The sequence below is a fragment of the Staurois parvus genome, unplaced genomic scaffold (genome assembly GCF_062004578.1).
Source record: "Staurois parvus isolate SC_StPar_1 unplaced genomic scaffold, SC_StPar_1.0 ptg000011l, whole genome shotgun sequence".
Classification (NCBI taxonomy): Eukaryota; Metazoa; Chordata; class Amphibia; order Anura; family Ranidae; genus Staurois; species Staurois parvus.
The window spans coordinates 27,253,824-27,270,541 of record NW_028317807.1 but is presented as its reverse complement, the minus strand read 5'-3'; the positions used below and the strand labels follow the sequence as shown (position 1 = coordinate 27,270,541).

General features: G+C 42.0%; 1 protein-coding gene across 1 annotated transcript in view; it reads right to left on the bottom strand.

The window, feature by feature from the left end:
• SLX9 (SLX9 ribosome biogenesis factor) overlaps window positions 1-12,238 on the bottom strand; it is a 271,516-nt gene extending 259,278 nt beyond the window's left edge. The window contains exons 1-2 of the mRNA XM_089671909.1: window positions 12,013-12,238; window positions 6,553-6,661 (exon numbers count right to left, since the gene is read on the bottom strand). Coding sequence (XP_089528035.1) covers window positions 6,553-6,661; window positions 12,013-12,171 — 268 coding nt within the window. The 5' untranslated portion in view covers window positions 12,172-12,238. The remainder of the gene's footprint in view (window positions 1-6,552; window positions 6,662-12,012) is intronic.
• Between the last annotated feature and the right edge of the window lie 4,480 nt (window positions 12,239-16,718).

Below are 16,718 nucleotides of genomic sequence, written 5' to 3'. Positions count from 1 at the left end.
TCAATTCCCCCATCAACACAAATAGTGTTGAGGGGGAATCCCTCCCACAGCGCTATTGCCTTCGATGGCAGCAGAACACAATGATCACTACCAGCTGCTATAGCCTCCGGCAGTAATCTCATGCAAACATCCGACAGGATGGTTGTACTGAAGTTGATCAAAGGACTGACTTCAGTACAACCAGCATGCCCAAATTTTGGCCAATCCCTTCTGAACTCACAGCGATTCGATCCACCTATGGCCGACTTAACTCAAACCGAAAAATATACAGACAGTCAGCCCAAAAAGGGATGAGAGTCCAAGAGTATATACACTTCTTTATAACAGGTACCTACAATATATAATGCCAACAATTTACACAGCCCTTTACATATTGTACATTTAGTCTCTGCCCTCAAGGAGCTGACAATCTAAGGCTCACCATACACGTTACAAGCAACCATAGATCTACCAAATCTGTGTAATATGGGAACCTACAGTATCTATACTATCCAATCATTGGGAATCTAATCAGGAAGGCCCTGGCACCTACATACTTGTTGGTAGATGTAAGGGAGATTGTACAATCAGATTGCAACGTGTGCTGTGACACTAAGACAGGAAGTGTGTTACTGACCAGATCACCAGGTGAAAATAAAGAGTATAAAAAAGAAAATCAATTCAGCCAGCACATGTATGGATTGGTAAACTGCAATATATTTAATTTTTGGGTTTAATACTGGATCTAACATAGATCTGTGAGGTCATTATGTTTTATTGGCACTGATGAAGGGAAAGTGGTATTGCCACTGAAACATATTGGCTGGTTTTTATATGACTTATTTACCAACAATTAAAATTATTCTGGGCGCTTTTATCCATTTTTGATGTGGTGCTCTGTTCTCTGTCTGTATTTCTATGATTTGAGCTATGATCAGATACCATTTGACATTGAGCTTATTTGAAGATTTTCTTTGCCTGACAGCAGGTACACATTTAAAAGTCCCCACTCCCTCTTTAAATACAATGTTCTGACAACCACTGAGTAGCCAGTGTAAGGCTCCATGTACACTGCAGCTGATAAACTCAATTTTAGGAGCTTTTCTGCATTTTTTTCAGCAGCCCCTGAACTCTCCCTAATGTTTTCCTATGTATCCATGTATGTCGTTTACAGGCAGTTCAGTTTACAGTGGTTTTTCTTTTAGCGCACCAAACTTGTGTTCAGGAGTAGATTTTATCAGCGTTTCAAATGCCGAACGCTTGTAAACGTGGCTAACCACGTTTATAAGCATTTGCCAAAATTTTTTTAACTCTTCCATTTCCAGATGCTGTCCAGAGCCTTTTTTCATCATGAAAAATACATGCAAATCGTTTTCCCGGTACTCAAATGGACCTGGTACACCATACTTTGAGGTTTTCATGAAAGAAAATGTTAGACACTGCTGCAATAATTTCTGCACAGAAATGAGCTGGAACACATCCAAACACCACAAAAAAAAAAAAAAAAAAAAAAAAAAAAAAAAAGACACCTAATCTCAACAAATACTGCTCTCTCTGCTTCTACTCTATTTCTCTCACATAGTCTGAAATAGTTAATAATTTACCATTTTCCAGTGCATTCTGGGCATTTGGGAGGTTCTCCTGTGCTTATCTTTAAAAAAAATGCTTCTGAACGCAAACGCTCAAACGTGGCTAAATGTGCATAAATGCGGTATGCAAACACTGCAAAACTGAAGTTTTTTAACCTGAATTTTCCTACTGACAATTTCCAGCATTCAGAAGAGTTCTCCAAATGCACCGTGTACATGGAGCCTAAGACTTTGACCTTTTTTATTACAAACTCACCACCACAAAAAATAAATAAAATTAATAAACCATGTCACAAGAGAAAACACGCTTTTTATTTGTAAATGTAATTTTGCTTCATTTGTACAGGCTATTGCTTTCTCAGAGTAAAAATACCCACAGAGGTAGGTCCTGTATACTAGGGGCGATTACTTGCTTGCTCCATGCACGGCCCTGTATTACCGGCAAGGGGATGCACAAATGTTGCCTGCATCTCTGATAGCAGTCCCACATATGTCTATTGGGAAACACGGGTGCACAGACAGAGCCTGTGTCCCAATGTCACATTCATACAGGTGCATGGCCCTGTATGAATCCAGGCTGATTTTGGAGACACATACCTGCACAGATATCACATTGGACACAGCAGCCATCATATCACAGTGTCCATGCAGCCATCTACGGAACTACTAGCACAGGGATGCACACAACACCTGTGCATACCCATGCTGGTAAAAGACAGCTCTGCACGGAGCACACAACTAAACGCCCCGTGTAAACAGGGCCTTATAGGTAGGGTGTGTCAGATTCTTTTCTTCCAGTTACCCTCTGCTTCTCCTCCCTTGGCCACTATGTCATTGACAGTGGCTCGCGAATAAAACATCAGTACAAGCAAAGCACACACACTACAATCTGATTGGAGAGTTTGTCCTTTAATGGTCTTGGTAAAGCGAAAAGAAATAGCACAAACAAAATTGTAGTTTGTGTGGCCTGCTTAGGATTTATATATAGCTTAACCGGTTCCCCACCACCCTATAGCAGAACTACTGCTACAGGTTGCCAGGGCTGAGCAAAATCACGTATATACAGTCATGGCCGAAATTGTTGGCACCCTTGATATTTTTCCTGAAAATCAAGTATTTCACACAAAAAAGGTATTGCATTAACACATGTTTTGCTATACACATGTTTATTCCCTTTGTATGTATTGGAACAAATATAAAACAGAGGCAGAAAAGCAAATATGACATAATGTCACACAAAACCCCAAAAATGGGCTGGACAAAAGTATTGGCACCCTTAACTTAATATTTGGTTGCACACCCTTTGGAAAACATAACTGAAATCAGTCGCTTCCTATAACCATCAATAAGCTTCTGACACCTCTCACCCGGAATTTTGGACCACTCTTCCTTTGCAAACAGCTCCAGGTCTCTCTTATTGGAAGGACACCTTTTCCCAACAGCAATTTTAAGATCTCTCCACAGGTGTTCAATGGGATTTAGATCTGGGCTCATTGCTGGCCACTTCAGAACTCTCCAGCGCTTCTTTGCCATCCATTTCTGAGTGCTTTTTGACGTATGTTTGGGGTCATTGTCCTGCTGGAAGACCCAGGATCTTGGACGCAAACCCAGCTTTCTGACACTGGGCCCTACAGTGCGACCCAAAATCCTTTGGTAATCCTCAGATTTCATGATGCCTTGCACACAGTCAAGGCACCCAGTGCCAGAGGCAGCAAAACAACCCCAAAACATCATTGAACCTCCACCATATTTTACCGTAGGTACTGTGTTTTGTTCTTTGTAGGCCTCATTCCGTTTTCGGTAAACAGTAGAATGATGTGCTTTACCGAAAAGCTCTATCTTGGTCTCATCTGTCCACAAGACGTTTTCCCAGAAGGCTTTTGGCTTACTCAAGTACATTTTGGCAAACTGTAGTCTTGCTTTTTTATGTCTCTGTGTCAGCAGTGGGGTCCTCCTGGGTCTCCTGCCATAGCGTTTCATTTCATTTAAATGTCGACGGATAGTTCGCGCTGACACTGATGCTCCCTGAGCCTGCAGGACAGCTTGAATGTCTTTGGAACATGTTTGGGGCTGCTTATCCACCATCCGGACTATTCTGCGTTGCAATCTTTCATCAATTTTCCTCATCCGTCCACGACCAGGGAGATTAGCTACAGTGCCATGGGTTGCAAACTTCTTGATAATGTTGCGCACTGTGGACAAAGGCAAATCTAGTTCTCTGGAGATGGACTTGTAACCTTGAGATTGTTGATATTTTGCCACAATTTTGGTTCTCAGGTCCTCAGACAGTTCTCGTCTCCTCTTTCTGTTGTCCATGCTTAGTGTGGCACAGACAGACACACAATGCAAAGGTTAAGTGAACGTCTCTCCTTTTTATCTGCTTTCAGGTGTGATTTCTATATTGCCCACACCTGTTACTTGCCCCAGGTGAGTTTACAGGAGCGAATAATGGATAAAGCGAGCGCTCAGAAAAACCAGCTGCTGGAACACTTCAAGGTATCACTAAACCTCATAATAGGGACAATATAAACATATAGTGCAGCGCTGAAAGTATAATAAATGAAATATATAAAATATATATAAAAAATATAAAATATAAAGTCTTTCTCGTGACAATAAAGTCAAATATGTGCAGGTCTTCTCCTCATTAGGTGACTGGAAAATAACAAGATTGCGCACTCACCGACCGCACATTTAAAATGCGCCTGTGTATGATATATTAATATAAACATATAGTGCAGCGCTGAAAGTATAATAAATGAAATATATAAAATATATATAAAAAATATAAAATATAAAGTCTTTCTCGTGACAATAAAGTCAAATATGTGCAGGTCTTCTCCTCATTAGGTGACTGGAAAATAACAAGATTGCGCACTCACCGACCGCACATTTAAAATGCGCCTGTGTATGATATATTGATATAAACATATAGTGCAGCGCTGAAAGTATAATAAATGAAATATATAAAATATATATAAAAAATATAAAATATAAAGTCTTTCTCGTGACAATAAAGTCAAATATGTGCAGGTCTTCTCCTCATTAGGTGACTGGAAAATAACAAGATTGCGCACTCACCGACCGCACATTTAAAATGCGCCTGTGTATGATATATTGATATAAACATATAGTGCAGCGCTGAAAGTATAATAAATGAAATATATAAAATATATCATACACAGGCGTATTTTAAATGTGCGGTCGGTGAGTGCGCAATCTTGTTATTTTCCAGTCACCTAATGAGGAGAAGACCTGCACATATTTGACTTTATTGTCACGAGAAAGACTTTATATTTTATATTTTTTATATATATTTTATATATTTCATTTATTATACTTTCAGCGCTGCACTATATGTTTATATTGAGTTTACAGGAGCATCACATGCTTGTAACATTCTTATTTATCCGCAGTTGTGAAAGGGTGCCAATACTTTTGTCCAGCCCATTTTTGGAGGTTTGTGTGACATTATGTCGAATTTGCTTTCTTTCCTCCCTTTTTTTGTTTTGTCCCAATACACACAAAGGGAATAAACATGTGTATAGCAAAACATGTGTTAATGCAATACGTTTCGTGAGAAATACATGATTACCTGGAGAAATATCAAGGGTGCCAACAATTTCGGCCATGACTGTATATATATATATATATACACACACACACACACACACACGTGATTTTGCGTTTCCGGGTAGGCACACACCCTGCCATTGGCGGCTACAGCCGTTTATCACCGGTTCCTGGCCGGAGATTCCCCGCTGGTACCCAGCGATCGCTGAGGAACAGGGGAGAGTTCTGTCTGTAACCACAGATCTCTCAGCACCGACATGCTGCTTTGTATTGCTCTGCATAACAGAGCAATGCAAAGCAGCATGTTTTCCTAGTAAAACACACAGACTAAAACAGTACACAGAACAGTTAACCCTTTGATTGTCCCAGATGTTAACCCTTCCTGCCCAGTGTCATTAGTACAGTGTCAGTGCTTTTTATTAGAACTGATCACTGTATTAGTGCCATTGGGATGTCAGTGGCAGTTAGTTCCCCCCAGTGTTAGAATGCCCGCTGCACTCCTGCTATACGCTGCCATTACTAGTATTAAAAAGGATTTTTTTTTTTAAATTCCAGTATATATACACACCATTTGTAGATTCTATAACTTTCACGTAAACCAATTAAATTACATGAATTGGGATTTGTTTTTAGCAAAGACATGTAGCAGAATACATTTTTACCTAAATTTATGACGGAATTTTTTTTACTGGATAGGTTTTATAGCAAAAAGTTAAAAATATATTTTTTTTTTAAAATTGTCTGTCTTTTTTTGTTTATAGTGCAAAAAATAAAAAACCGCACAGGTGATGAAATCCCACAGAAAGAAAGCTCTATTTGTGGGGGAAAAAAAAAGGACATACATTTAATTTATGTACAACGTTGCATAACCGCGCACTGGTCAGTTAAAGTAACGCACGGCCGTATCACAAACAATGGCCTGGTTAGGAAGGCAGGTAAATCCTCTGGAGTGCAAGTAGTTAAAGGAGTATTAAAAGCTAATAGGATATGATGGCTGCATTAGTTTTTTTTTTTAGGCGCTCTTCTTTTTTATACTGTCTCATTTCACCAGGTGATCCTGCCAGTAGGCCATTGACCACTGGAGGGGGTGCTTACAATGGTCAGCTTTTATGTAAAACCAATATACTAAAAGGAACAAAACTGTTACTGTACCTACTCAAAGTATAAGCTGGAATCTGGCTTCAATTTGTTAGTGTATCTGGTTTTGCTAGAGCATACACTAGCCTCCCCTCAGACTGACAATGCTGATTTCCAAAGAGGTCTCTGTTGCACCCCATCAGCGTTTTTCACAGAAGACAACCAACCACTGTTCATGCATTCTTTCTTTCTTTCATCATTTTTAGATTTGAATAACTAAAGCTAGCAAAGGTTTACACTGAGCGATGTAGAAGCAATGGAAAGCACACTGTACCTTTTTTAACCGATGCCAAACTTTGTGTGTCCACTTCTAACTTCTGGGTTAATTTCTTAGGGTCAATGTTAGTTGAGGCAAAAATATCTGAGGATAAAAATGCCCAGTCCTGGTAAAACAAAAAAAATAATTTTTACAAGAAATAAAACACTGAAAACAAACATTATCATTACTATGTTCACATTTGTGCAAAAAATAGTACAAGGCTATGTAAAGATTTCTCTACAAAACATGTTTTATAAAAAGATAACAGCCACACACACAACCTCAGGACACAAGAAATATGTCCAATTTAGTAAATCACTGCAAATAAAGGATCACCAAATCGCAATAGCTCCCAGCAACTAGATTTCACCTTTAGTGCCCATGCACACTAGGCAGCTGAAAAATACCAGAACCTCTGGAGGAAAAAGCAGTATAAAAATGATCATAGTGGTTCGCATTGCACAACAGCTTATGACCATTTATGGGCATTTGCGTTTATAAGCATTTTTTCCAAAATATTCCCCTCTGCTCACTTTTCACTATAAATCACTATATACTTATTTTCTTTATTCTGTATGCTGGATGTAATTCTCAATATTTGTTGTCATTTTGAATGTGCATACACTAAGCAGTACTATATCCCTTACTCTGTATGCTTGGTGCAATTCTCGGTATTTGTTCTTGTTCTAAAGATACTGTATGTAGACTACACGACCATATCTTTTGTTCTGTACAGTAGGAGTAATTCTCAGTATTTGTTCTTATTCAGAATATGCATACGTTTCAGGGTATCACAGCAAAGTTTTATATGCTGGGTATATCCTCAGGGTGTTTTCTTATTCTGGATATACATAACATGTACCAAGTCTCTTGTTTTGCATGACAGGTGTATTTCTTTGTATTGGTTTTCATTCATAATGTTAAAACATTAGCACTTCTTTTGTTTTGTATGACAGGTGTAATGCTCAGTACTTTTTTCATATTCTCCATTTACGGACATTGCAAAGAAGCACGTCTCTTATTCTCTAAATTAGATGCAGCTTTCAGTATCTGTTATTGTAGGTCAGGGGTATTAAACTAAAATTCATGGAGGTGCAGTCAGTCAAATTTTCTACTTTGATTCAGATTGTTGACATCACAGTTCCTTCCCATTGATATCACAGCGCTCCCCTTTCCATTACAGGGCCCCCCTGCACATCTAATCCCCCCCTAAATAATTGTCCCTATTCTGAATATTATGGACACTAACTTGTTTACACTTGCTTTGCACTCTGAAGAGCAATCCACATTCACATCTCTCTTCATAGAACATTTGACAGGCAGTGAGGAGGAGGTATTACATTGCCTCCTCACCGCATCTTTTAGCGGTCATGCCATGCTTTGCTACCTGGCGGCAGACATGTGTACACCCCCAGCCACTTCTTACCCAGCTAAAGGGGGAGCAGTTTAAGGAGGGTAAAAACTAAAAACAGTGAGGTTTTACCGTCTCCCCCAACTGGGGGGGGGGGGGGGGAGGGTAAATGAGCCTGATGTACATGGTATTAATGTGTGAATATCAGATATTCCTGGCAGTAAAAAAAAAAAAAAACACAACAGACGAGGATGGGCTGTAGAGCACTTGTGCATATTTTACGCATATGCATACACATGTGTAAACATTTTTTAGCTTTTCCTAATCAAGGAAAGGTGCTGTACACACGTGTATGTGTGTTAAAATACTTAGAAGCAATGCGGCTTTTTGTATATTTGTTTTACTGATCCTACTGAAGTTTACACACTTGTACATACAGGCCCATTAAAAACAATGGGCTACATTTAGAGCAGTATCCTATTTATGTATCCTATTTATGGCTCTGTATTTATTTCCCCTATATACATACAGATGTTGAAGTGCCTCTTCTTGTTCTATACCCCAGAAAAACTGTTCTTTACTTATATGTATTAAAAGTGGTTGTAAACATCTGAAATTAAAAAAGAAAGTATATCATCTATAGTGTGCTCTCTTTTTCCTCTGCTATCTGTAGGAGTCATTTCTGACAGTATGCCAACATGAAGCATGCCAGGAGACAGTCCCACCTCTCTTCCAACAAACAGCATGTGATGGACAGCCTCAGCTGTGCATGTTTCCATATCCAACCACTCCCTTCGCTAGGTCTCAGATTACACTCAGCTCTGTGCAGTGTGTGACACCAGATCCCCTCCCTCTGCCTTCTGGAAATAAGAAATGCTGTGTAAAATGTGAGCTTTTAGAGACTGTAGAGGAGAGAACCGTAGATAAACAGGTACAACTTATGTTGGAGGATTTGTTTAAAGGTGAAGTAGGGCGAAAGCTTTTTGGCCATTTCTCCTGTGGGTCACAGGAGTGCACCGAGTTCTGCACTCTTGTGCGCCGCTTTCAGCCGACAGCAGACTAAAGACCGCTGACAGCTGACATCACTGAGCCGATTCAGGGTCTGGAGAGATCCCAACTGAACGAACAGCTGGCTCAGCCTCTCAGTGAGCCACTGTGAGCCTGATCCAGTGGCCCCCTGCACAGCTCAGCGCTTCAGTGTATGCTGAAGGGGCAGAACAGACAGCCAGTGACTGAGTCACCAATTATCTGCTCACTGAAAACGGAGAACTGAGCAATCAGCAGTCTTTAATTATTCAGTTCTCAGTCATAAAGGGGCCAGGGGGCAGATGAAGCATCGAATCAATGCTGCATCCACCCAGGAGGGTATGAGAGCTGATTCATACATGTGCGGTGCGGATCTGAAGGTCCGGTTTCAGTGCGGATTGCAATCAACTTGTTCAGAGGATCAGGGCAGGTGTAGGGCTGGTTCAGGATAGGTTTTTGTGACACAGCTGCAGATTGTACTGTTCACCGGTTTATGTCAGGTTTTGCCATGCTCAGGACAGGATTCTGTGCAAGGAGGAGAGGTGCTGAGGTTGAGAGGAGAGCAAACAGTGCTGAAACCTGATCCTGAAGTGAAATCCTGTTCACAACTCATGACAGATTAGGAACGGTTCCCATAGATGTCAACAGCCTGTAATCCACACCTGAACTGAACCACACTGCTCAGAAAAATCGCACATTACTTTTCTTTGATGTTACATGAAAAGATGTCCAACATCCTACATGATTCTCATGCCAAATTTTTGAAAGTATAGAGTCCCTGGTGGACCTACGCATTTCCTACCCTATCTCCATTTGGTTTGGGTATTTCTTAAGTTTTAACTCCCGCCCACGCCTGCAGGAACTTCCGCCATCCCCTCCCCCTGCTCCTCTTCCTCCTGTCCCCTTTTTTCTGCCCTATTTTTCTGTCTTTTCCTATCCAGCTTTTTTTCGTTTAAAAAAAAAAATTAAATATTATTTCTGTAGTTTTTCACTTATTTTTTGAGCCCCCAGGACTAGATCCTGAGTCATAGCAGGCCTGCGGTTCAGGTCGTAAGACTGCACTGTAAATCCGATTGTACAAAAAGTTGTTATAGCCATCGCCCGGCTTGTCATCTGGGTTTTTTGCCTTATACCCCGTGTGGGCCAACAGTTGTATTGAAATGTTATACATTTTAATTAAAATATTGAACCAGAAAATCGGACATATCTTTCAATCTGCACCGGACATATATGAACAGGCACCATATGTTATTTCACATGTCATGTGGTTTTTAAACCGCATAGATGTGAACCTGCCCTAAATGTTTGGTTTATTCGGCTGAGGTGCAGATATAAAAAATGATAGAATCAATGTTACCCCGATTTGTTCTAGTGAACTCTGCTCAGCTTATGTTCGTGCTGGACCAGGGCTGGCTGTGCTTTACCAATACAGATCTCTCTCCTGTCATTAGCTCCAATGATCGGTGGCTCCCAGGCATGAATCACTGGCCAGGACCCGCTGCTCTGCATGTAAAGGAGCCAGTGACATTGTGGGTAGAACTAGAAAGTGAGATGAAAGCTCTCGAATGAAGACAGTAGTAAAAGCTGACAGGGTCCTAACCCTTCCCAGCTCCATCCCAGACTAGAAAATGTTCAGGTAACACTTTTTTACTAAACACTTTAAACGTACCTTCTGTGTACAGTGGTTTTACACAGAGCAAACCTAATCCTCCTCTTCACGGGGCCCTCCATTGGGCTTCCTGGTCCCTCCCTCCTGTTAGGTGCCCCCATAGCAAGCAGCTTGCTATCAGGCACCCAAGCAGGCTTGCTTCTGAGCCACTCCTCTGTGTGTCCATTTACAATAATGGAATGCAAAGCCAAGCTGCGGTTTCTAAAGTGAGCAAAATCCTCTCTTGTATTGAAAGAGGTATAGTCTCCAGAGAGAGAGATATCATTTTTACCCCTCTACAAATCATTAGTAAAACCTCATCTGGAATATGCAGTTCAGTTTTGGGCACCAATTCAAAAAAAGAACATTGAGGAACTGGAGAAAGTACAGAGAAGGGCAACTGATAAGAGGCATGGAGGAGCTCAGCTATGAGGAAAGATTAGAGGAACTGAATTTATTCTCTCTTGAGAAGAGGAGATTAAGGGGGATATGGTCACCATACATAAATACATCAGTGGGTCATATAGTGAACTTGGTGTAGAGCTATTCACCCTGAGGTCATCACAGAGGACAAGGGGGCACTCTTTACATCTGAAGGAAAACAAACGTAATCTCCAAACATGGAAAGGTTTCTTCACAGTGAGAGCTGTGAAAATGTGGCATAGACTCCCTCAAGAGTTGGTTCTGCCCAGCTCAGTGGATTGCTATAAAAAAAAGTCCTGGACTCTTTCTTAGATACACAGAATATAACTGGTAACTAACATTTATAGGTAAAGTTGATCCAGGGAATATCTGATTGCCTCTCGGGGATCAGGAAGGAATTTTTCTCCCAGCAGGAGCAAATTGGATTGTGCTTTGCTGGGTTTTTTGCCTTCCTCTGGATCAACTGTGGGTATAGGATTATAACTTTCTTTTTTTTTCTATGGTTGAACTGGATGGACTTTTGTCTTTTTTCAGCCAGACTAACTATGTAACTATAGCTTGGTCCCGCCCCCCTCTCTTCCCTCCTTGACTCACTGGCTGTGACTGACAGCAGCAGGCAGCATGTCTCAGCCAATAAAGAGGGTGAGTCCCAGGAGAGCTGGATCATGTCGGGGCTCAAGTATTGGGGGGGAACTACTGCACACAGGTTTTGTCTGCCTGCAGAGAATGTATAAGCCTTTCCAACCACCTAATTAGAGTGTAAGGGGCACACAAGGCTTGTGAGCAAAGGATTAGTATGGTGACCAGAGAAAGGTCAGCATGGTGACCAGAGAAGGATCAGCATGGTGACCAGAGAAGGATCAGCATGGTGACCAGAGAACAATTAGTATGGTGTCCTGCTGCTGGAGAAGAGGGCATTGGCTGCATGTGAACTTATATCTAGTAGGTGTAGAAAGACGGAGAAGGCGCGCACAGCACGCTGGGAAGGTGCCCTCCTCCTCACACAGACACGTGGATGGACACTCACCTTTCCCCCCTCCTGCTTGTTCCAGGCCAGTGGCTGGGGCGGCTCCCCGTCTGCAGGGACCTTGTATTCGGGAACGGCCGACACACTCTCCTCCTGGGAGCTAACCCGGACCGCGGCATTGTGCAGCTTCTGCCGACTATGTTTTATTTTCCCCACCATGTTTCACTCTGTCGGAAGTAAGAGCTGCGTGTCCATGACAACGTCCGGTTCGGATATCCTTCCCCTTCTCCCGACCATTGACGTTCCGCTTTGATGCTTGGGCTCAGTAATGTGCGCAGGCGTGTTCACTCAGCTGGGAAAATGTAGAAACATTCCCAGAGACTGCAGTGTCCTCCTGTGAGGTCTGCCATGTCTTGAGATCTCATTGTGACCTGGTCAGTACAGCGTTGTATCTAATCATTTCTCTGATTTTAGATTTTTTGGGTTATGTAAGTACAGGGGCGGAATGACAACTCATGGGGCCCTTGGGCAATAGGGGATCATGGGGCCCCTGTGTCCTTGCCCCAACTCAAAAGAGCCTATGAAAAAGGTACCAGGGGCATCTCATGGGGCCCCCTACTGACCCCGGGCCCTCGGGCAGTGCCCGAGTTTCCAAATGGTCAGTCCGCCCCTGTGTAAGTATATAGTTGAGAAGACACCAGTCTGTCCAGGTCCTCCTGAGTGTCCATGGTTAGGTCGCTTCTATTTTTCAAAGCCCTGTATATTGCATTTGGTAGGAAACATCTAAAAGCTTTTAGAATTTATCTATACCCCCTGCTGACACCACCAACTGTGGAAGGGATTTCAGAGTGCTAGTAATGCCACTTTGTTCACAACCTCCTGCTCTCTAGCTCCCTTGTCTCCTCCTCCCATGCTCGTCTCCAGTACTTCTCCAGAGCCTCCCCCATCTTCTGGAACTCTCTACCCCAATTTATCAGACTATCACCTACTTTTAGACGTCTCTGAAAACCTATCTCTTCAGGGAAGCCTATCCTGCCCTCAGCTAAAAATGGAATCTTCTACTCCTCCTACCAGCCCATCCCCCACAGTTACTACCTTTTGTACCACTAGCCCCTCCCTCCTAGATTGTAAGCTCCAAGGAGCAGGGCCCTCCTAACCCTCTTGTATTAAACTGTATTGTTGCTGTATTGTCTAACGTTATATTCTAAAGCGCTGAGCAAACTGTTGGCGCTATATAAATCCTGTATAATAATAATAATTTTTTACCTACAGGTGTGCTTATAATAAAGGTTACCTGTAGGTAAAATGAATATCTCCTTTTTGCAGATGGCGCATTCGCTCTAAAGGAGCGGCATACCTGTGTCATTCCTTCGGAGAACTGTGCCATGTCCCGAGACTCCTGTGTGCAGGTGTGATGTCATCGCAGCTGGAGCTTGCGCACTGGAAGGAAGACCAGGTGATGATGGAAGCCTCTACAGTGGTGTCAGCATGCCCCTGGAGGGCTTTGTTTTAAAGTAAGTTTTCCATAATGTGCTAGTATGAGATGCATACTAGCACATTATGCCATTACCTTGCAGGGGATTTTTCTTTTTTGTTTTGGATGTGGTTTACTACCGCTTTCAACATCCTTACCGCTCTAACGGTAAAGAACCCCTTACAGAGTTTAATGCGGTATTAAGCCAAAAATGTAATCTAGTGCAGGTTACTAATCCAATCATTAGATGCAGTGACTGTATTTGTTTTTTTTTTTGTTTGTTTTTTTCCCCTCTGTTTTCACCTGGCGATCTGGTCAGTAACACACCACCACTCTGGATGAAGGAGCACAGGGGACACCTTTAGACAGCAGCATTGTCAGTCTGGGGGGAGGGGAGTATTAGCTGGGCTAGCTGATTTACATACACTAACAATTTGAAGCCAAACTTCAGTTCACAGTACAGTTAGAGAAACATTTTTTGTTCTTTTGGGATAAAGGTTTTACATTAATAAATAAAAGCTGATCATTGAGAGCACCCCCGTCAGTTGTAAATGGTTTGTCTGAACACACATAACTGATACATTTGCAGGTGAGCTTTTTCTTTTGAAAAAAAAAAAACAGACTTACTGGCCAGATTACCAGATGAAAAGAAAACTAATGTAGCCAATATTTTCTTTTGGGTTTAATACTGCTTTGAGGCTGAATCGCCTCTCACCTGTATTCCCTGCAATTTTTAGTTTTTTGGGGGGGGTTTTAAATAGAAACAAATATAAAGTGGGCTTTAGCTAAATTTGGCTGCAAAGTTGGAACAATTATTTGGATTCTTACTGGTGACTTGAACAGGAGCAGTGGGAAAGTGAAGGAAAGTGTTTGTTGCTGAGTAACCTGCAAAAAAAAGTCCAACCGCAGGCAGAAAAAAAATATCCCTTGCAGTGGGGCTGTTCCCGCACTGCAAGGGTTAATAGTAGTGGTGCACTGAAATGAAAACGAAAATTCAAAATGCACTTGGCCCAAAAACCGAAATGCGCAGTTTTTAAAACTGAATATATATTTTTTTGGAAAAAAATACACTTTGATTAAAAAATATACCCCAATTTTTTTGTAAAATATGAAAGAGGATGTTACGGCGAGTAAATAAATACCCAACATGTCACGCTTTAAAACTGTGCAGTGTAAAGTTTCAGAGGAGGTCCAGTGCGAGAATTATTGCTCTTTCTCTGACGTTCGTGGCGATACCTCACGTGTGTGGTTTGAACACCATTTACATATGTGGGCATGACCTATGTATGCGTTCACCACTGTGCGAGCACAGGGGGGCGGGGGCACTTTAAACTTTTTTTTTTTTTTTGCACTGTTCCTTTAAATAAAATTGCAATCACTTTTATTCTTGTCACAAGAAATGCATGCATCCCTTGTGATAGAAGTAATTAGTGACAGGTCCTCCTTATAGAGAGATATGGGGTTAATAAGACCCCATATCTCTCCTCTGCAATGTAAAGCATTGGATCAAAAAAAGCATTGATCTAGTGCTTTAACCAAAAAATAAAATGGCCGGTATGGGACGTGACATCGCTCCAGTCCTCCAAAGGCATAGAGATGTGCGGCAGCCATCTTTCCTTCACTCATCTCTATGGCCAACACCAGGATCGATGGTTTCTGAGGTAAGGCTGAACTACCGAGTGGCATCTGGTGGCGGCAGCGAGGGCGGGGTTTTTTCGGCACCTGTATCTATGCTTTTTTTTTCATTACGGCCGAAAGGGGTGTTTTCGGCCAAAGCGTTTTGGCCACCGAAATTTCGGTGCATCCCTAGTTAATAGCCTATTTTGTCCAGATGAGAGGAGAAACAGGAGTTTTATTTACCTGACTCACCTCTCCCCCAGCAGATGGAGCTTCCCCATGATCCAACAATCGACTGTCCTTTGACATCCTCACGCCGAAAGCAGGGCAAAGGACATGGGGTTGGCTTGATGCCGTCAGGACACTGAACCACTAGAGTGTGGGGTGCAGGAGCTGGGGGAGCAGCCTATAGGTGGAGAGGAGTGGAGGAACAGGTAAGTATATATTTCTCAGCATAAATGAGTACATCCCAGCAGTTTTGTCATTAAACCTTTACTTTACTTTCTTAATCAACATTTTCTATGGGACACTATACTACAACATACTCCCACAACTGCGGGCCATTGATTGCAAGCAAGATTTGTTCATTTGCACACACAAATAAAGTGTTTTTCCTAACAAATTCAGTCAAGACCATGTTGCACAAATTAATGCACCCCAATGAAAGTCTTAGGAGCAAAGCTAAATTGTAGACAACAAAATCCTTATTAACAAGAATTCAACTACAGGTGAGTCCAATTATTCGTTAAACAGCTGTCCAGCAGACAGAAAACCCCTTCCCATTTTATGCTGTCAGTAATGGCACCACATGGTAGAGAAATGTCACAAGGCCTGAGAAAAAAAAGAATTTCTTTACACAAGACAGGTGAAGGATATAAGGAGATCAGCAAAGCTTTACCTATCAGTCAGAATACTGTAGCAAAAGTGATACAAAAATTTAACAGAGATGGAACTGCAACCATCTCACAGAGACGTCCAGGCCATCCACGGAAGTTAACAACTCGACAGGAGCGTCGTCTGATGAGAAGGGATGAAGAAAATAGCCATGCAAGTTCACTGCAGTTAGCTTAGAAAGTAGAAAGCCAAACTGGGGTGATTGTTTCCCATGACACAATACTGCGTACATTGCAGAGGAATGGCATGCATAGGTGTCGTCCATGAAGGAAGCATCTCCTAAAGCCCATGCGCAAAAAAAGCCAGCCTAGGATTTTCCAGGACCCATGCTGAAAAAGAAGAAGAGTAGGACTCAGTACTCTAGAGTGATGAGCCCAAGATAAATGTTTTTGGAACTGATGGCTTCAAAACTGTATGGTGTTGCAAAGGTGAGGAGTACAAAGAAAAATTCATAGTGCCTACAGTGAAACATGCTGGTGGCAGTGTCCTTTTGTGGGGCTGCATGAGTGCTGCTGGTGTTAGGGAGCTGCATTTCATTGATGGTATCATGACTTCACAGATGTACTGCTCTATATTGAAAGAAAAGATGCTACAATCGCTCTTTGCCCTTGGTCGTCATGCACTTTTCCAACATGACAATGATTCATAACATACATCTAAGGCCACTGTTGCATTTCTGAAGAACACTGGGAAGCACAGTGGCTAAATGGTTAGCACTTCCACCTGACAGTTCTAGGGTCGTTGGTTTGAATCCCAACCACGGCACCACCTGCCTGAAGTT